This window comes from Exophiala spinifera (assembly GCF_000836115.1).
Source record: "Exophiala spinifera strain CBS 89968 unplaced genomic scaffold supercont1.4, whole genome shotgun sequence".
In the NCBI taxonomy this organism is placed as follows: Eukaryota; Fungi; Ascomycota; class Eurotiomycetes; order Chaetothyriales; family Herpotrichiellaceae; genus Exophiala; species Exophiala spinifera.
In genome coordinates, this window is record NW_015622516.1 from 2,036,737 (window position 1) to 2,053,352 (window position 16,616).

The 16,616-nt window shown below is 52.5% G+C and overlaps 8 protein-coding genes across 8 annotated transcripts; 3 read left to right on the forward strand and 5 right to left on the reverse strand.

Moving 5' to 3' along the window:
• Window positions 1–398: 398 nt before the first annotated feature.
• On the reverse strand, window positions 399–1,960 carry PV08_05937 (uncharacterized protein; the record flags this gene model as incomplete). Its single annotated transcript, XM_016380276.1, has 6 exons — window positions 399–459; window positions 509–587; window positions 651–846; window positions 909–1,430; window positions 1,488–1,592; window positions 1,649–1,960. 6 exons carry the CDS (start codon window positions 1,958–1,960, stop codon window positions 399–401), a joined length of 1,275 nt encoding a protein of 424 aa, XP_016236103.1.
• Window positions 1,961–2,596: 636 nt separating this feature from the next.
• PV08_05938 (uncharacterized protein) lies at window positions 2,597–4,455 on the reverse strand (the record flags this gene model as incomplete). Its single annotated transcript, XM_016380277.1, has 3 exons — window positions 2,597–2,877; window positions 2,982–4,326; window positions 4,384–4,455. 3 exons carry the CDS (start codon window positions 4,453–4,455, stop codon window positions 2,597–2,599), a joined length of 1,698 nt encoding a protein of 565 aa, XP_016236104.1.
• A 1,090-nt stretch (window positions 4,456–5,545) lies between these two features.
• PV08_05939 (uncharacterized protein) lies at window positions 5,546–7,165 on the forward strand (the record flags this gene model as incomplete). The annotated part of the gene is made up of 3 exons (XM_016380278.1): window positions 5,546–5,591; window positions 5,647–6,097; window positions 6,184–7,165. 3 exons carry the CDS (start codon window positions 5,546–5,548, stop codon window positions 7,163–7,165), a joined length of 1,479 nt encoding a protein of 492 aa, XP_016236105.1.
• A 766-nt stretch (window positions 7,166–7,931) lies between these two features.
• PV08_05940 (uncharacterized protein) lies at window positions 7,932–9,576 on the forward strand (the record flags this gene model as incomplete). The annotated part of the gene is made up of 4 exons (XM_016380279.1): window positions 7,932–7,986; window positions 8,038–8,092; window positions 8,194–8,657; window positions 8,795–9,576. 4 exons carry the CDS (start codon window positions 7,932–7,934, stop codon window positions 9,574–9,576), a joined length of 1,356 nt encoding a protein of 451 aa, XP_016236106.1.
• A 753-nt stretch (window positions 9,577–10,329) lies between these two features.
• Window positions 10,330–11,479, forward strand: PV08_05941 (uncharacterized protein; the record flags this gene model as incomplete). Its single annotated transcript, XM_016380280.1, has 2 exons — window positions 10,330–10,810; window positions 10,872–11,479. 2 exons carry the CDS (start codon window positions 10,330–10,332, stop codon window positions 11,477–11,479), a joined length of 1,089 nt encoding a protein of 362 aa, XP_016236107.1.
• A 93-nt stretch (window positions 11,480–11,572) lies between these two features.
• Window positions 11,573–12,537, reverse strand: PV08_05942 (uncharacterized protein; the record flags this gene model as incomplete). Its single annotated transcript, XM_016380281.1, has 2 exons — window positions 11,573–12,022; window positions 12,175–12,537. 2 exons carry the CDS (start codon window positions 12,535–12,537, stop codon window positions 11,573–11,575), a joined length of 813 nt encoding a protein of 270 aa, XP_016236108.1.
• A 627-nt stretch (window positions 12,538–13,164) lies between these two features.
• Window positions 13,165–14,439, reverse strand: PV08_05943 (uncharacterized protein; the record flags this gene model as incomplete). The annotated part of the gene is made up of 1 exon (XM_016380282.1): window positions 13,165–14,439. The coding sequence occupies one exon, from the start codon at window positions 14,437–14,439 to the stop codon at window positions 13,165–13,167; it is 1,275 nt and encodes a 424-aa protein (XP_016236109.1).
• A 696-nt stretch (window positions 14,440–15,135) lies between these two features.
• Window positions 15,136–16,157, reverse strand: PV08_05944 (uncharacterized protein; the record flags this gene model as incomplete). The annotated part of the gene is made up of 4 exons (XM_016380283.1): window positions 15,136–15,394; window positions 15,451–15,496; window positions 15,549–15,921; window positions 15,981–16,157. 4 exons carry the CDS (start codon window positions 16,155–16,157, stop codon window positions 15,136–15,138), a joined length of 855 nt encoding a protein of 284 aa, XP_016236110.1.
• Between the last annotated feature and the right edge of the window lie 459 nt (window positions 16,158–16,616).

Genomic DNA, 16,616 nt, shown 5'->3' on the forward strand with positions numbered 1-16,616 from the left:
CCGGGAAAGATAACTGACACTCAACGAGGCTTATCAACAGACAGTTAGGGCTACTAGCCCTAAGGAGGTGGGCCCCCCCGCTGTGCTGCTGTACAAGGAGGCCCCACCGTGCTCCTACGAGAGCCTAGTTAACTAACTTAGTGAGCCCTGCCCCTGCTACTTGGCCCTAAGTCAGTCCGGATGGTTCTGACTCCTCTATGATGACAAATGGCGAAGGTGGGCAGCTACTGTTCATTACTTTCCAACCCTTTCATAGCGCCTCTCTCCCAGGCGTCGCGGTTTTCTATTGATTGCATGCATCGGACATGCTCTGTATGACTCGCAGGTCGATGTATGTCGAGTACCGCGTAGTCTCAGTTTGGCCTCCCTTGGAAGATAATCCAACACCCTCCAACAATTCAAATCCTGTCCTCGCGACGTGCTCTGAATACATCTGCAACATGACCCTTCATATCATACCTATGCGGCGCTTAGCCATGTCTTTCAACTAACCGACCATGGTACTTACCTGTTCATTTCCTCGATGGTGAGTTTGTTGGATTCGTCGGAGACCTTGTACACGGCTGTGTCCGTATTGTCCGAAAACCCTGAAATGGAAGAAGTGTTTTGTTAGCAACGCCCCGCGGAGCATCGGCCCAGTATCACCCTACCAATACGTTCGTTAATGTTTTCACGCGCCTTTGCAGATGCAGCTTGCACCTTGGTTGCTCTAGGTTTGCGGACCTGCTCAAACACTGCCAGGGACTCCTGAATGTCGCCATTGAAGTGCTCTTTGCTGAAGACAAGGCCTAGCGCGGCCGAATCTTCAATGGCTTGACAGGCACCCTGACTCTGGTCTGGCATCATCTGCATATGCGTCAGTGTCCAGTTACGCATCCTCTCATGTTTGGACGGCCTTCACTACGGACCGGATGTGCTGCGTCACCCATGAGAGCGACCACGCCCTTCGTCCACAAGGGGTAGGGTTCATGAAGCCACAATCGCCATGGCCGAATCTCGTATCCAATCTCGAGGTGTTTGAAGACCTGCCGATCCAGATCCGGATATGGAGCAAGCAGCTCGTCGAGCGAAGCTTCTTGATCCCAAGTCTGGGCTCGGAGGTCGCCTGCCTCTCGTGGGAAAAAGCAATAGTACGACAGCAACTTGCCGCCATTACACGGCGAGAGCACAATTTTGAAATGGGTGTCGTAGCCGCCCCAGTACTCTAGGGCGCTGTCCTGCGAGTAATCTACCAGACCAAGTTTGACAGCTTTCTCGGTGTCCACGTTCGTGTGGAGACAGGTGCATGTCGCGGGCTTTCGAACAGTCTTGATTCCCATAACATTTCGGAGGGCGGAACCGATACCATCGGCACCAATGACAACGTCATGTCGTACCTTCTCGCCGTTGCTGAAAGTGATCTCTCCAGCCTGAACGTCGACATCTACCGCCTACCGTGTATGAAACTCAGTAAAGCCGTCTCGTGCACAACTCAGGACAAGACATACCTTATGATTGACAATCAGCTTGGCTGGTATACCTTCTCCGTGCTCACCAAGGGCGCTGTCCATCAGCATCTTGTGCATATATTGGCGATGAAACATGTTGTAGACCTGTTTGGCGTTCGTCAGCCAGCGGACCATTTCTGTCTGGAACAGCTCAAACCTACGTATCCCCAGCGCTCCTTGTAGTCTGCCAGGTCGTACACGCTGACAGGCTCACCGGTCTTCCAGTCGCGACTGATCAGTTTTTTAAGCAACACGGGATCGCCAAGTTCGATGTTGACTTTCCACTCCTCGAGCCATCGAGTTCCGTTTGCGGCACAGGAGATGCTCGCGCCGACTTCGCCTGCAAAGTCGGCTCTCTCATAGATGGTGACTTCGTGGCCTTGTCGTCGAAGAGACGTGGCGGCTGCCTGACCTCCGATTCCGCCTCCAACAACGGCGATGTTGAGTTGCCTCCATCCAGTTTGGGCAGGCATCTTGGTAATGACTCCCCGTCGCAGATTCTGTCTTCCCTACTAGCGATATTAGACCTCAATTGCGGGTTAATGCCTGTATATCAGGGCAAGATACAGATACCACGATTCTGCACCGCCGACTTTATCAAGATATTGATAGCAAAATACCTCGTACATCAGTCGAATGTACGATGGTCGGAAAAGCAGGCTTCAAGCGTACATGACCCCTTGTTCCGACTCGGAACTGCTCCGGCCGTCAAATTGTGTCTCCACTCGGTAACATACCAGTAGCAAAGTTTCTCGCCACGACCATTGCCATATCAATGAGTTGCAGTTTGGCAGCCGGCAATCCCACTGGGGAAGGACTCATGATATTCAAGGGGGATAGAAGAAGGAACAGTGTACTTAGTTGGTTGTACAACAACAACGCACTCCCTCGATCAGGATATAAAGCGGATGCTAGTTAGCATGATAAGAAGAGGCCGATAGCACATGAAAATGGTGTGCATTCCATACAAGCGATAGATTCAATACCAATGTACAAAGTCCGCTCTCAAATGTAAAATGGGTATTCCGTAGCCTGAGAAGATTCTACTGCTTTGGGGGGAACGAACAATGACTGTAATATCGCTTTGTGGCGGAGAAGCTCATTCCACCCTATAGTTTGGCCTCGTTTTTGTCCCAGGAACCCTGTAGGCGGACCTCTAATATAGCTGATGTGCCATTTAGTACAGTCTTGACAGCTTCTGGAAGCAAGCGTTGCAAGTCTGCAGCGCTTTGGACAACGGCCGCAAATGCATGTCCTCCGGCTGCAGATTTGGCTATCCCAGAATAATCAGGAGTCGGAGTAAATGAGATGTTCAGGTCTTCATTTGACACCTTGGACCCGTATCCATTAGGATGGACAAGCTCTAGCGAATTTCGGGGAGCATTCCAACCTAGTCTCGAGAATTAGCTGTTACTCCAGAGCCATGAGGAAGTTGAAGCCAGAATGCTCTCTAGAGACGGGGTGGTCTAAAAGCATGTGAGGAAGAGCTCTTACCTTTGTTGCTTAAGACAATTGTCAATGTTGGTATCTGATACCTTCGTGCAATCCAGTAAACGGTGGCAGGCGAACCAAACATGTAAGTGCCGTCGCCGACAATCTCACAGACAAAATTGCCCTTATTTGGCCCTCCTGCTAACCAATCGGAGGCCAATTTGACGCCCAAAGTGCCCCCACCCGACCATCCTAGTCCGCCTCCTCCACCATTGACGAGGTGTCCTGGCTCATCGACCTGAAGCTGGTCGTAGACGAACATGGCATTTGTCACAGCTTCCACAGTCCAGATAGTATCCCTGGGACATTTTTTCCGCAGTTCTGAACAGAGGTAAGAAGTGCTGGGCGGGAGAGAGTCATGCGTTGGGGGTGCAGCTAGTTTGGCAGCCTTGGAGAGAGCCTGTTTACGATCTTCCGCCAGCGCCTTCCAGCGAGAAACGTATGTCTCCTCTCCTCTCAACTGGGAGTATCGAGGGTGTGTTGAGATATAGCCGTTCAACTGTACTAGAGCAGTATGAGCGTCGGCACGGTATCTGCGAAATGCTGGTAGATAGTGTACTGGCATGTTCTCCTTGAGTGGATCTACATCAATATGAACGATTCTGGCATCTGTTCGTGTGGTGCATTGTGTCGGAATCCAGGGCACATCACAATCAATGAGAACGATTGCGTCGGCAATGCGGATGCTCTCGTCTTTTCCGATTCGGACACCCAAGGAAGATCGATGAGTGTATGGGAAACACACATCACTTCCTAGGCAGTCTAAGACGCGGACACCAGGAATGGCTTCAGCAAGATTGACGAGCTCAGAGACTGTTGCGTGATTGCGACCGGTATAACCGACAATGATAAGGGGCTCCTTGGCGTCCGAAAGTAGATTGACGATTGTTTCGACACCGTCTGGCGGAAGTGCAGCTGGAGCAACACTTTCCCAAACACTCTGGTCTAGATGATACGGCTCGACCTCTTCTTCCATGACCTCTCGAGCACCTACCAGATAGACAGGACCGCACGGGTCGCTTTTGGCAAATTGTAGTGCTCGATTCACCATCTGTTTGATGTTCTTACCAGTCTTGAATTCTGCAGTATACCGGCAGAACTGTGCTACAATTGCCTTTTGGTCGGGCGCGTCTTGAAGCCAGTGGATGTACTCAGTACGGGAACCACGCATTTCGCCTTCGAGAGTAAACGGAGATAGACCGGCAAAAATCAGGACGGGACATCGAGCCACCGACGCGTTGTGGACAGCGCATCCAAGCATCTGTGTTCCCACGTCGACATGAACAAGCACGCATTGAGGCTGGCCTGTAAGGCGAGCAAACCCATCCGCCATGGACATCGCCACCATCTAGTGAAGTCCCTTGATTAGTAGGTCTCGAGGCAGAGTAATAAGAGCAAAACCTACTTCGTGCGGACAGGTAATCACCCTTGGGAACTTGGTGTCCTTGACCAAGAGGCCTTTTGCCAGGGCCTCCATAATGGCCGGATGGTCAGACCCCAGGTTAACGAATACGTGGCTGATACCTGCCTGTTTCTCGAGTCACTCAGGAGACCAACAAGAGAGAGCTGTCTGGTCGCAGTGGCTTGACATACCTCCGCGAGTGATTCGAAGAAGGCGAAAGACGCAGATACTTTCTTGCTCTTGCCGTGATCCCTATTAGTCCCAGGTCAGCGATCGTCTTTCGGACATAGTAGCAAACATACGCACATTGTCTCGAAGTTTTGAGGTGATGCACTGATGAAACACCTGGCAGCACGGCGAGATTATAGTTGGCTCGCGCTATCACAACTAGGTGTCGGAAAAGAAGATAATTGTAGCACGAAGGACTATCAAAGAGGGTTGAGGCCTCAGGAGGCAGCAATAGAGTGCCTGCATCGAGGGCCTCAATGGGGAGGAGGCTTGGCATAAGCCGGATCGTCACAATGGTGACACTCGCCTAGCTAATCCAGGATCTCGTCCGCTAAAGGGCTCTCTTTCTTAACTAACTCATTGCGGAAAAGGTGACCAAGAGAGTAGCTCGCATTCTGCTGCTTGCCTGGTGCCAGTCGAGTGTGAAACTGGATAGGGAAACGTGGAGACGGAAGTGGCACGGAAATTCCGAAGTAGGACCCACCCATTCAATGCCGGCAGAACTCGCTATCTTCAATCTAACCCAGGCTAGTGATTGTTTGCCCTGGAACTGGAGCCCGAGGCTGTGCCATCAGTGCTCCGTAAGCAATTTTATGAATGTTCACACGAGGACCAAGTCTAGACTTGTGAGCCTGGAGACAAAGTCGGGTGGAGAACTCCACGACACCGGCGCCGAAGCCATGTCCTGAAGTTTTGAAATTTGGGATCTTTTCTTACCAAGCAGGTTATTAGCTTTGAGATTACCTTTATCTTATACGGAAGGGTCTTCTGCATATTTCGTCAATTGAACCCGTGCTCGAAAAGATGCGCGGACCTCTGTAGGTCCAAGACCGACACATTCGCTCTACACGTATTCTCAATTCAGGACGGCTTATCAGAAACTTCAGTTCTGATCTATCTCACCTGGAACCTATAGATTCGGCTTAACAACACAGTCATGGCGGAGGTGTCATTGGAAGGTCTCAATAATCACATCATTCGAGGTATATACGCTCTTCACCATCACATCGTCGGGCATAATTGGCTAACCATGTGTAGTGCCCACCGGGCTCTTTATCGACAATGAATTCGTGCCTGCAACTGGAAATGCCACACTCGACCTTGAGAATCCAGCCACTGCCCAGCATCTTGCTACCGTCTCCTGCGCACAGGAACAAGACATAGACAGAGCGGTCCAGTCATCTCAGAAGGCGTTCGTCAGCTGGAAATCAGCTTTGCCTTCTACCAGGAGGCAATTGTTGAGCAAGTTGGCAGATCTTTTGGAACGTGATGCTTCTGATGTGTCAACCCTGGAGTCGTTGGATGCTGGAATCTTGTACAATGACTCCACTAGACTCAACATTCCTCAGGCTCTGGAGAATCTCAGATACTTCTCGGGGTGGGCTGACAAGGTCGATGGGATGGCACTCGCTATTCCCGAGGGCATGGCGTACACAAGGCGCGAGCCTTACGGCGTCTGCGCGGCTATAGTGCCTTGGAACTCCCCGTTGTAAGTCACAACATACCCGAGTTTCCAGCACCGACTCGCAGTGAAAAATGGTATACTGCACAGCCACTTCTGACATTTTCCCCCAGGATGATCACGATCTGGAAGCTAGCCCCATGCATTGCAGCAGGAAACACTTTGATAATTAAAACCCCAGAACTTTGCCCACTGTATGGTCAGAAACTTGCCGAGCTCGTCCGGGAAGCGGGCTTCCCTCCGGGTGTCATCAACATTGTGTGTGGACTCGGCCCAGTTGCTGGCCAAAGACTCGCTGAACATCCAGTCGTCCGAAAGATTTCGTTCACGGGCAGTCCAGCTGTTGGCAGACAGATTTTGGCCACCTCGGCTCGCACGAACTTGAAGAAAGTCACCCTGGAGCTGGGTGGTAAGGGCCCGTCCCTCGTCTTCGACGATGCCGACTTTGAAAATGCCTTGTTCTGGACAACGATAGGTATTACTGCCAACAACGGTCAGATTTGCGTCGCAGGGAGCCGCATCTACGTCCAAGACACCATTTATGACAAATTTGTACAGGAGTTCAGCAGACGGAGCCGCGAAGCTGTGCATGGAGATCCGTTATTGGCGACAACCACGAAAGGGCCAATTATCAGCGCTCGACAGCGTGATAATGTGCTATCTTTTGTCGACCAGGGCAGGCAGGCTGGTGCAAAGCTCCTTCATGGTGGTGAGAAACTGCCAGGAGCAGGACATTTTATAGCCAATACCGCTTTTTCGGACGTCCCTCAAGATGCGAGCATTATGCAGCAGGAGATCTTCGGTCCTTTTGCCAGCATTTCATCCTTCAAGACCGAAGAGGAGGCCATCGCCAAAGCCAATGACACCTCATATGGTTTAAGTGCAGCTGTTTTCACCAGCAACTTAGATAGAGCGTTCAAGGTCACCGAAGCCATTGAGGCTGGACAAGTCACTGTAAACATTTGGGGCACAGTTAATGCGAACACTCCTTTTGGTGGAGTCAAGGAGAGTGGGTTTGGACGAGATATGGGAAAAGAGGCATTGGACGAATGGACTGTTCCCAAGGTGGTCAAATGGTACATACAGAAGGGGTGAAGATAAGCTGAATATATTACGAATTGCGTAAACAACAGCCAGTACAGTACGTGCACAATCAGTCCCTAGAATTATTAACTAGAGTCGCTCTTCGGTGGCACGCCGAAGGTTTCAGGACATGGTGGCCATAGTATCTTTCGGTTTGGCCTGTTCCGCTTCCGACAAGGAGGTTCCGATAGATTCATACCTGTCTGTAGGGGCGTCCTCCCTATCTCGGATTCCAATGCATGGCAGCTAAAGGGTGGCACCAACTGGTGTGTGTGCATCGCTGCAGTGTTCACACAGCATTGCTACCTAGTACATCTCACTCTGGAGTTGTCTTTTCATTATATAAAACCATACTCGACTTCAACTTCCAGAACGTACTGAACTTTTTCAGTGCGAACTGTGCTTTACTCTCATTTGCCCAGAACATACACAGCTTCCTTCATGGTTGAGCTTTAAGTAGTAGTATACATACAACACAAACAGTAAGTCTTCTGAACGCTTGTCATGGTCATGAAGTTTGTACTGACTTCAGTCTAGTGGCGTCCCAAACCTCAAAACTCTCATTCGAGAAGGTGACCGCGGCCTCTGGTGCTGATCCGGCTGAGGTGCCGGTGTCAGAGGGAGAAATCGTCACTGTAAGAGGAGCACACAGAAAAGCACTTGTACAGTACAATGGTTGTTGATGTGAAGACAGACTCCCCGCAAGAACTTCAACACCCTGTCAACACTATCGCTAGCGACCTCGTTGATGGCAACATGGGAAGCTTTGTGCAGTACCATGGGTGCGTCCTTGGTCAGTGGAGGACCTGTTTCGCTACTATACGGTTTCATATGTATGGCTCAAGCTTGTGTATTGGAGTCCCTGAGACTGACCCTTGTTGCAGTGGCCGTTATTGGTAACCTCGCTACAGCCATCTCTCTGGGAGAAGCAGCTTCAATGTGAGTCCAGCAAAGATTGTCTAGCTAGTCTTTCGGCGGCACTGACACCACCATATACGAGGTGGGTTTTGAGTCCCGGCTGACAAACAACGCACAACCAGGTACCCCGGCGCAGGTGGCCAATACCAATTCATCGGTGAGATGAGCTCTGCAAAGTTCAAGCCAATATTGAGCTTCTTTTCTGGATGGATTACCTTGCTCGGCTGGGTCGCTTTGACGGCAAGTGCCCCTTACGCAGCTGGAAATCTCATCCAGGGCCTGGCTTCGTTAAGCAACCCGGACCTTGAGCCGGAACGATATCGCACGACTCTACTTTACGTTGGCATCCTGTTGCTGTCCTTCTGCTTCAATCAGTGGGGGAGTAGGATCCTACCTTTGCTCGAGAACCTCATCATGACGCTACATATCCTGTTCTTCTTCATGATTCTCATCGCCGTCTGCATCATTCCACCCAAGAGACACTCGGCTTCATTTGTCTTCACAGAGTTTCAAAACAACTCAGGCTGGGAGAACAATGGTGTTGCATGGTGTCTTGGGATGCTGACGTCTGCATATATCCTAGTCGGTAAGAGATCAACACCCGTTATCGGAGTACCACTTGCACGGCGGCCCTCTCCTATTTCGCAACCTCACAAGTTCCATTTACACTAATGGGACCTGTAAGCTGGGCTAGTCGAGTACGTGGACTAACTTCGGTTGTAGGCTACGACTCAGCAACTCACATCTCGGAAGAACTGAGCAATCCGCGGACTGGAGTGCCCCGTGCGATGGTCGGCTCCATTCTCATTAATGGCACCATGGGATTTGCTCTGCTCATTGCCATCCTGTTTGGCATGCCTAGTATCCAAGAGGCTCTCTCCTCATCGACTGGCTTTCCCATCATCCAAATTTTCTACTACATGACGAGAGAAAACGCGGCGGCTGCGAGTGCCATGACTTCGACCATTATCATCTCGGCGTCTCTTGCAACTGTGGGCCTCACAGCCGCCACGTCCAGAACCCTTTGGGCCTTTGCTAGAGACGGCGGTCCGCCTTTTCACTCTTGGCTGTCTCAATTGAATGCGAGAAGTCGAGTCCCCACCAACGCTCTCATATTGATCACAGTCGTCTTAGCTCTTCTGGGCTTGCTTAACATCGCGTCGACAGCAGCATTTGGCGCCATCCTCTCACTGACCGTCGTCGCCTTGAATCTCTCGTACCTATTTCCGGTGGTGGCGATCCTCTACCGACGACTCCGCACACCCGAGTTGCTGATCTGGGGACCATGGAAATTGTCAAAAGCCTCTGGCATCGTCGCGAACATCATATCCATCTGTTGGATTTTGTTCGTCACTGCGTTCCTCCTTCTGCCTGCTTCAAAACCCGTAACGGCGTTGAACATGAACTACGCCAGCGCAGTTCTAGGGGCGGTCGTGATATTTGCCGCAAGCGACTGGATTCTCCGCGGGCGCAGACACTATCTCGGAGCTATGATGCGTGAATAAAAATCGAAAAGATTTCAGGAACTGGAAATAAGGGTGTTCAGATGCACACAGCACAGCGATCACCACTTATCAAGTACAGTAGTAATTGGGGATCTGTGACGGAAATGAAAATGCCATGGCATGGCAGCCTATCAGAGAGATGAGATTGACATTTCTATTACCATTGCTCAAGTCTACCAAGTTGGCAAGAAATATCTACCAAGGTCGCGCTCCATACGCAACGGGATCGTTGCAACATTTCGACGCCGTCTCCATCTCACCTCAAGTGACTTCGCCCCGCTTTTGCTGTCAACGTCGGCTCAGGAGCAACTTAAAGGCGGCGGTGCGATGGCTGTGCTGATTACTTATTCCTTATTACTACTAGTGATGCGTTTTCTCATCTGTTTCGTCGGCTGTGAAGGCGACAGGACCGCTTGAACATTGTCGTCTAAACTTGTTTCTGTCCTCAATGGCACCCAGATCGTTCCTTTTCCTTGACGTGTACGGACACAATGACGTTGGCCAGGTGCACGCTCACGTCGCTCGAGAGTATCACCGCACTAAGAGGCAAGCTCGACAAACTCCGTGCTTGCGCAAGCGGAAGCTATCACAAAAACCCGTGAGCGCTCGACTGATTCCTTCTCCGTTCGATCTCGGCTCTGGATCACGCGACCCTTGCCTCGCCGACCCGTTATTGTCGAGTCACCAGGATCGCATGTTGATGTACCACTGTACTGTGTCTTCTGCCACCCAGCTCCCCTCTCGATTGTTGGAATGGCTGACATGCTGACCCTCCTCACGTCTCTAGACACGTGCGTCATCACTTCTATATTCCGAAAGCGGTGGAATCACGCCGGAAGCATTACGCCGGCAGTCGACCTATTCCACCTCTACCGCCAGCATCGGCCGTCACTGCTGGCTATCTTGCTCGACGCCGCCAGTCATCGTGCAAAGCTATGCGGCCTGCCATATCCGAGCGAGTATGAAAACCGCGTCATCCGCCAGATCCTACCAAATGCATCGTCCCCCGATCGTGGGATTGTCCTGGCGACAAGCGTCCTAGCGACAGTCAGTCGACTGAATGCGAAGCAAGCCGATTCGCTGCACTGGACCGCGCTACAACGCATGATCGAACTCATAGGCGGCCTCTCAGCGCTGAGGTTCGAACCGCTGCTGTTCACCAAGATGGTTTGGATGCTACTCGCGCTGGGCGGCTCGACACCCGGCTTTGATCACGCCCACCACCCCGAACAAGGTACTATGGAGCTCAAGGCGCTGCTGGAATCGCGGAGACGGTCACATCTGAAATCTTCCAGCGTCCCTGCACGAGGAAGATGCGTTGGCTGAAAACCCTGTCCTCCTCGCACTCTGTCCAGGGAGGCCCCTCGGAAGCTTACTGCGAGGGTTCTCCCCACGCAATGTCCTCGGCGATGAACGCGGCAAAGAAACCCATCATCAGCTTCCTGGGGTACAAGACAGTTGCCGCATGGCCATCATCCTCTTCTTGAGCTCAGCAGCCGAGCACTATGGCCAAGACTCGGACGAGGCGAGATCATACCTAGCCAGCCTCCAAACTCACCTGGAAGGCCGGTCGGACGACTCATACCTAGCTCCTGCACACCTTCTTTGGGCCATGCTGCGCTTGAGCTTCTTGAACAAGGCGAAGGAGAAGTGCATAGAGAATTGGATTTCAGTGGTGCGCATGACCTCGGCATGGAAGGGACTCGACGCTGCTGAACGGGAACAGTTACGTGCCGATTTCCTGGCGGGCATGACCTACAGTAATGCAGAGCATGACAACAAGCCACACACAGAGACCGCATCGTCGACGCAGCCACATAGACCGGATCCGGCTGTGAGGCTTGCGCCCGAGGACATTCATTGCGAACTCATGTGGTTTACCATGGCCACCGAAGAAGTGTGATAGATATATCCGGCAGACCCACGCCAGGCCAGGCCAGAAATTGTGAAATTCTCTGTCCGAAACAAAACGTAATGTCCATCTATCTATCTCTCTCTAATTTTTGTTCAGCGCCTCTGCGTCTCTCTTCATGCCCAACAAGACCCAACTGCGACTGTACTCCTCAAACTGTTTTGCTTTCTCACCCGTCTTGTCGTCCATGAGGGCCTGCACGGGGTGCGGTTCTGGGACATTCATCCCTCTCTGGACTCCCGGCCGGTCCAGAAGCCTGCCGTACCATTTACCCACGTTTGGGAACTCGTCCAGGTCGATCCCCGCCCAGCCGGACGCGGCCGCCATGGCCCAAAAGCAAATGTCGACGACGGTGAACTTGGACAGGATGTAGCCGCTGCCGCTGGAGCCGAGTTGTTTCTCCAGAACCGTGTACAGTCGACGGGTCTCGTTGGTGTACCGCTCGATCGCGTACGGGATGGGCTCGACGACGTGGCGTTTGAAGTGTGTCATTTGGCCCTGCATGGGACCCAGGCCGCCGATTTGGAAGAAGAGCTGTTTTTGGCAATCAGCATCATCATCCGTCAGGGTAACTCCGCCGATCGGGAGAGCCAAGTGAGGGGAAGAAGTAGAAATAAGAAGAAATAGTCAGAGCGGGAGAAGTGAAAAAGAACAACAACAACAAAGCGCACAAACAACTAACTTACCCAGTTGAAAAGCTCATAGTTCTCCTTGGTGCCTGGCTTGTACCACAGCTTATACTCCGGGTCGTACTGCTCGACCAAGTACTTCAGAATGCTGCCGGATTCCCACACGTTGATCTGCTCGCCCGTCGCGAGGGTGTCGGTGATGGCGGGAATCCGTCCGTTGGGGTTGATGGCCAAGTACCACGGCTCCTTTTGCGTGCGAGTCACGAAGTCGTGCTTGTGCACCTCGTACTGCAGCCCGAGTTCTTCGAGCGCGATGGAGATCTTGATTCCGTTGGGCGTCTGGGTGGTGTACAACGTAATAAGCGCTTTTTGTTGCTCTTGAGCGGATGACGTGCTGCTGCTAGTGGTGGTGGTGGTCATCTTGCCCACTTTTTTCCCCAGGAGGTGCTGGCAACTTCGCAAAGGAGTTGTGGATAGAGTAGAGTAGGTTGGGAGCGGCAGAAGTAGTAGTAGGAAACAAAGTGCAGCGAAGCTGGTGTCTGTCCTTTTGTACCCTCTTCTGATCACGCTTCCGACTTCGCATGCTGACAGACAGCACTCCCGCTCTGTGGTGCCGCTGCTGCTGTTGAGGTCTGTTGAGGTAGACAGATAGAGAGCGGGACTCTGGAGTGACGCCGTCTGACCAATGGGCAACCCGTGTCTCACGCACTGTGACGTCGGACAGCTTCCCCTTTGAGTATGCAGTGGAGCCCATACTGGGGGCTCGGCGGCGGGCAGAACTTGAAAAAAAAAAACCACGGGCAATGGAAACGCTACTCACCGTTCAACACACCCCCATGTTCTAGAAGTCTGTCGACTCTCTGACGGTCGAAATTTCACGGTCGAATTCGTGCGAACCATTTGTCAGGGTTTTGTCGTGATTAGGAGATCAGGCAGGGACAGCAGGAGCAGAGAGAGAGAGAGAGAGAGGGAGAGACGGAGATATGCCGAACTAAAGTCTCTTACAGAAACGGATGTCAGATAGTTTGATTTATTACGCCATTTTGCTCAAGTATACCAGGTTGGCTCTGGGGCCTCGCCGAGCAAGAAATATCTACCGAGTTCTCGCTCCTTGTATGCGACTGGGTCATGCAACGAGTGCGTCCTGACATCTCGCCAGAACCGGTCCAGTCCGACCTTCCGCACGGTTGCGCTGGCACCCGTGACCTCGAAGATGCCCGCGGCGACCTTGAGGGCTTCGTCGGTCGCCACCACCTTGATGCTGGCAACCCACTCGGCCACCTCGCCTCTCCGTTCGGCGCTCACGTCTCTCTTCTCCCCGTGGTCGGCGTACAGGGAAGAGATTTCGTCGCCGGCGCGATCCGCAAGCGCTTCAGCGGCCCGCAGGTGCGCGAAGAAGCTCCCGTAGCGAGACAGGATGTAGAACTCGTCGGTGGCGCGCTCCTTGTTGTCTCCGCCAAAGGGCCACGCGCGGGTCTTTGTCGTCGTCCACTTCCGTGCCTCGTCGAGCGCCCCGAGCCCTATGCCCAGGTAGAAGTTGGAGAAGACCAGCTGGATTGTGGGCAGGAGAAGCGACGCAAACGGGATCTTAAGGACCGCGTCGATGGGCTTCTTGGTCTGCGCGTCCCAGCCGAGGGCGTCGGTCCACGGTGCGCGGACGTTGTCGATGCGCACGCTGCCGGACTCGGTCAGCCGCATGCCGACATTGTCCCAGTCGTGGCCGAACTGGATGCCAGGCTGCCTGGTCGGGACGAGGGCAAAGATGTGTTGGTCGGTGCCTTCGAGGACGCCCTCGAGTATCGTCGCGTCAGAGATGACGCCGCCCGTGTTGAAGTTCTTGTGCCCGTTGAACACAATCTCGTCGCCGTCGGACGTGATCTTCAAGTCGGCGTTGCGCGGGTTGACTGCCCCACCGATGAACCAGTCGTTCTCGAGAATGAGTTTCTGGGTCCGGTGCTTCTGCTCGTCGGTACCGACCACGTTGGCTGTCGTGGACCAGAGAAGGTGATAGCCCAGGAGCATGCCAAGTGATCCGTCACCCTTTGCGACTTCTCGGATCAACTTGTACCCCACTGACCAGTCTTGCCCTCCACCTCCATACTCCTTGGGTCCGAGAACCTTGGTGAGACCGGCAGCTTTGAGGAGCTTGACCTCTTTGACGGGAGATCTGTTCTCAATGTCCCTTTGGGCCGCGTCGACGGCGAGAATTTGTGCAACCTCTCGGCCACGAGCAAGCCATTGTTCAGCAGTTTTCGGGAGACCAAGAGACGCGAACTTGGAGTAGTGGTCAGGAGAAGCCGTCGTTGGATCGACGGACCCCATCGTTTTGCAAGGTATGGTAGTATCTGTCTTGAATGTTTGTACAGGGTGTTGGTCGATCCTGTGTTCTTTATCCGGGCGGAAACAATGTCTATCATCGGTGCCAGTAGGATCTTTAAAACATATTCGACGAGCCAAAGCACGTGCTAAGAATTTGATATGAGCAATTCCAAGAACCCATGGCGACATGGGCGACGCAGTGAACGGAAAACTAACGCCATGGTATTCCACCGCGACAGGTTCCTGTGCTCCGACCCTAGTGGGAAATCTGGATCCTCCCCTGCAAGGTTGGGGGCCTTGAGGAGTCTGATTGGTCGTACAAACAGAACATGTGTGCATGGGTCGCGCCATCCCCAGAGATGATGGCGCAATCGAGGACATGCTGCAACGGACCGGTTCTATCCCATAGCGGTTCCGAACCCAAACGCGCATGTGCTACTTGCTCATGTTTCAAGTTTTCCCCACTACTTACCTGGGAAGTGGCCCTGTGGAGCATGGAAGCCATCCGCAGCATGATCAATATCTACAATATGGTGGCGCAGTAGGTGGATCTAACGAGCAACTCTGTACTATCAAGGAGCTATGGATATGTGATGGTCGCTGCTCAGACGGAGTTGGAACAGAATCTGCCTGTCTCCATCTTCCTCCTGCACCTGTCTAGAACCGCCTCTACTCCCTTGCTGAATCATCCAGAATGTCTCAAACATTCTTCTTCAATCTGCGCCTGAAAAATCTACCGGTGTCGCCCATCGGAAACGTGAAGAATAGCGCTTCCTGACACATCAGATGGCCGAGTGTGTAGTATCCAAGAAGTCCAGAGGCGAACCCAAACGCGCCACCAGCCTTCTTCAGGTTGATGCCAGCACCGTGATGCCCATCAGCGGTTGCAAAGTAAGATGCAGCCACTAACCCAAACGAAAGCTCCACGGTGAGGAAGATCAGAAGGTACACGACATTACTAGACAGTGTTAGTCGAGCAGAGAACGCCCACACTGGACGGGAGGTGGTACTCACATAGGTGCGCTTGCAATGAGGAAAAAAGTGTTGAAGACAGTCCATACTGTTCGGCTGTTAGCTGGGGGTTAGGGTTAAGCTTGGAAGACAAAACATACAGAGCATCCAAAACCCGAGTGCATTGTTATATTGCGTAATATCGCCTCCGTATGCCTGCAGGACTCCAAAGTCGGGGGTGATGATGGCTCCAAAGCCGGCATAGAACAAGCCTTTCTGAGTGTCAGTGTACATGTATCCGACCGCAGAGAATGTACTGTGCAGGGCCTTTGACCCACCGAATGCGCTGAGCACAGTATACGCGAAAGAGTTCCCCTTCACCAGCTCCCACTGGGCGCTGATGAGCATGCCTATGCCTGCGACGAAGAAGAAATTTCCAATGTAGACATTCGTCGTGGTAACCCCCCGCCACTCCATTAAGCTGATCGAGAGGGTCGTCAAAGTAGTTGCAAAGGCTCCAATCGCCAGGGCCGTCTGTCTTCGATGAGCAAAGAAGCGAGACGGTCGGAGGACCTTGCAAGCAGAGAACCTACCGGACTCCCAAGACCATGCCCGACGCCGGGTGACAGATAAATCGGCTTGTCTTCGCCAAATGGGTGCTGGGTGCTGCTGCCAGAACTTCTCTGCGTCAGTTCTGGCCGTGAAGTCGCAGTCAGAATGCGCGTTGCGGCTGCTTCAAGGTCAAGTGATGCGGCTGCTTCCTTTGCCATTTCGAACAAAAAGACGATCGTTATTCTTGAGTGCTGGACAACGAAATAATACTATGTATAATCAAGGCTCAATTGAGGTCGAGTTCAAGGCCAAGTTCAAGTTCGTTCGAAGGAGCTATCTTCTTGATGATAGCAAACACATCCTTAGGGGATATGGTTTCCACTCCCATCTTAAAGTCCGGCCGCCGCCCAAGAGCCCGGATCGTTCTCATTCCGTGAGGCAATTTGAGTCGACGGAGACGCTATTGCAGTCCGACTGTGTCTTGCTCTGTACTACTACTTCTTGTGGATAACTTCCATGGTGAGGTCGGTAGTTGCACGTTCGCGCGTGCTTGATTGCGCCAGTGTCAGTGTCCTTGAAAACTCTGAATTCCTCCACGGATCACTACGGAAATGGGAATTCCAGAGTATCCTCGTCCTCAGGATGTATGAAGTCGGCTGCAGTCCTAGTAGTTAATG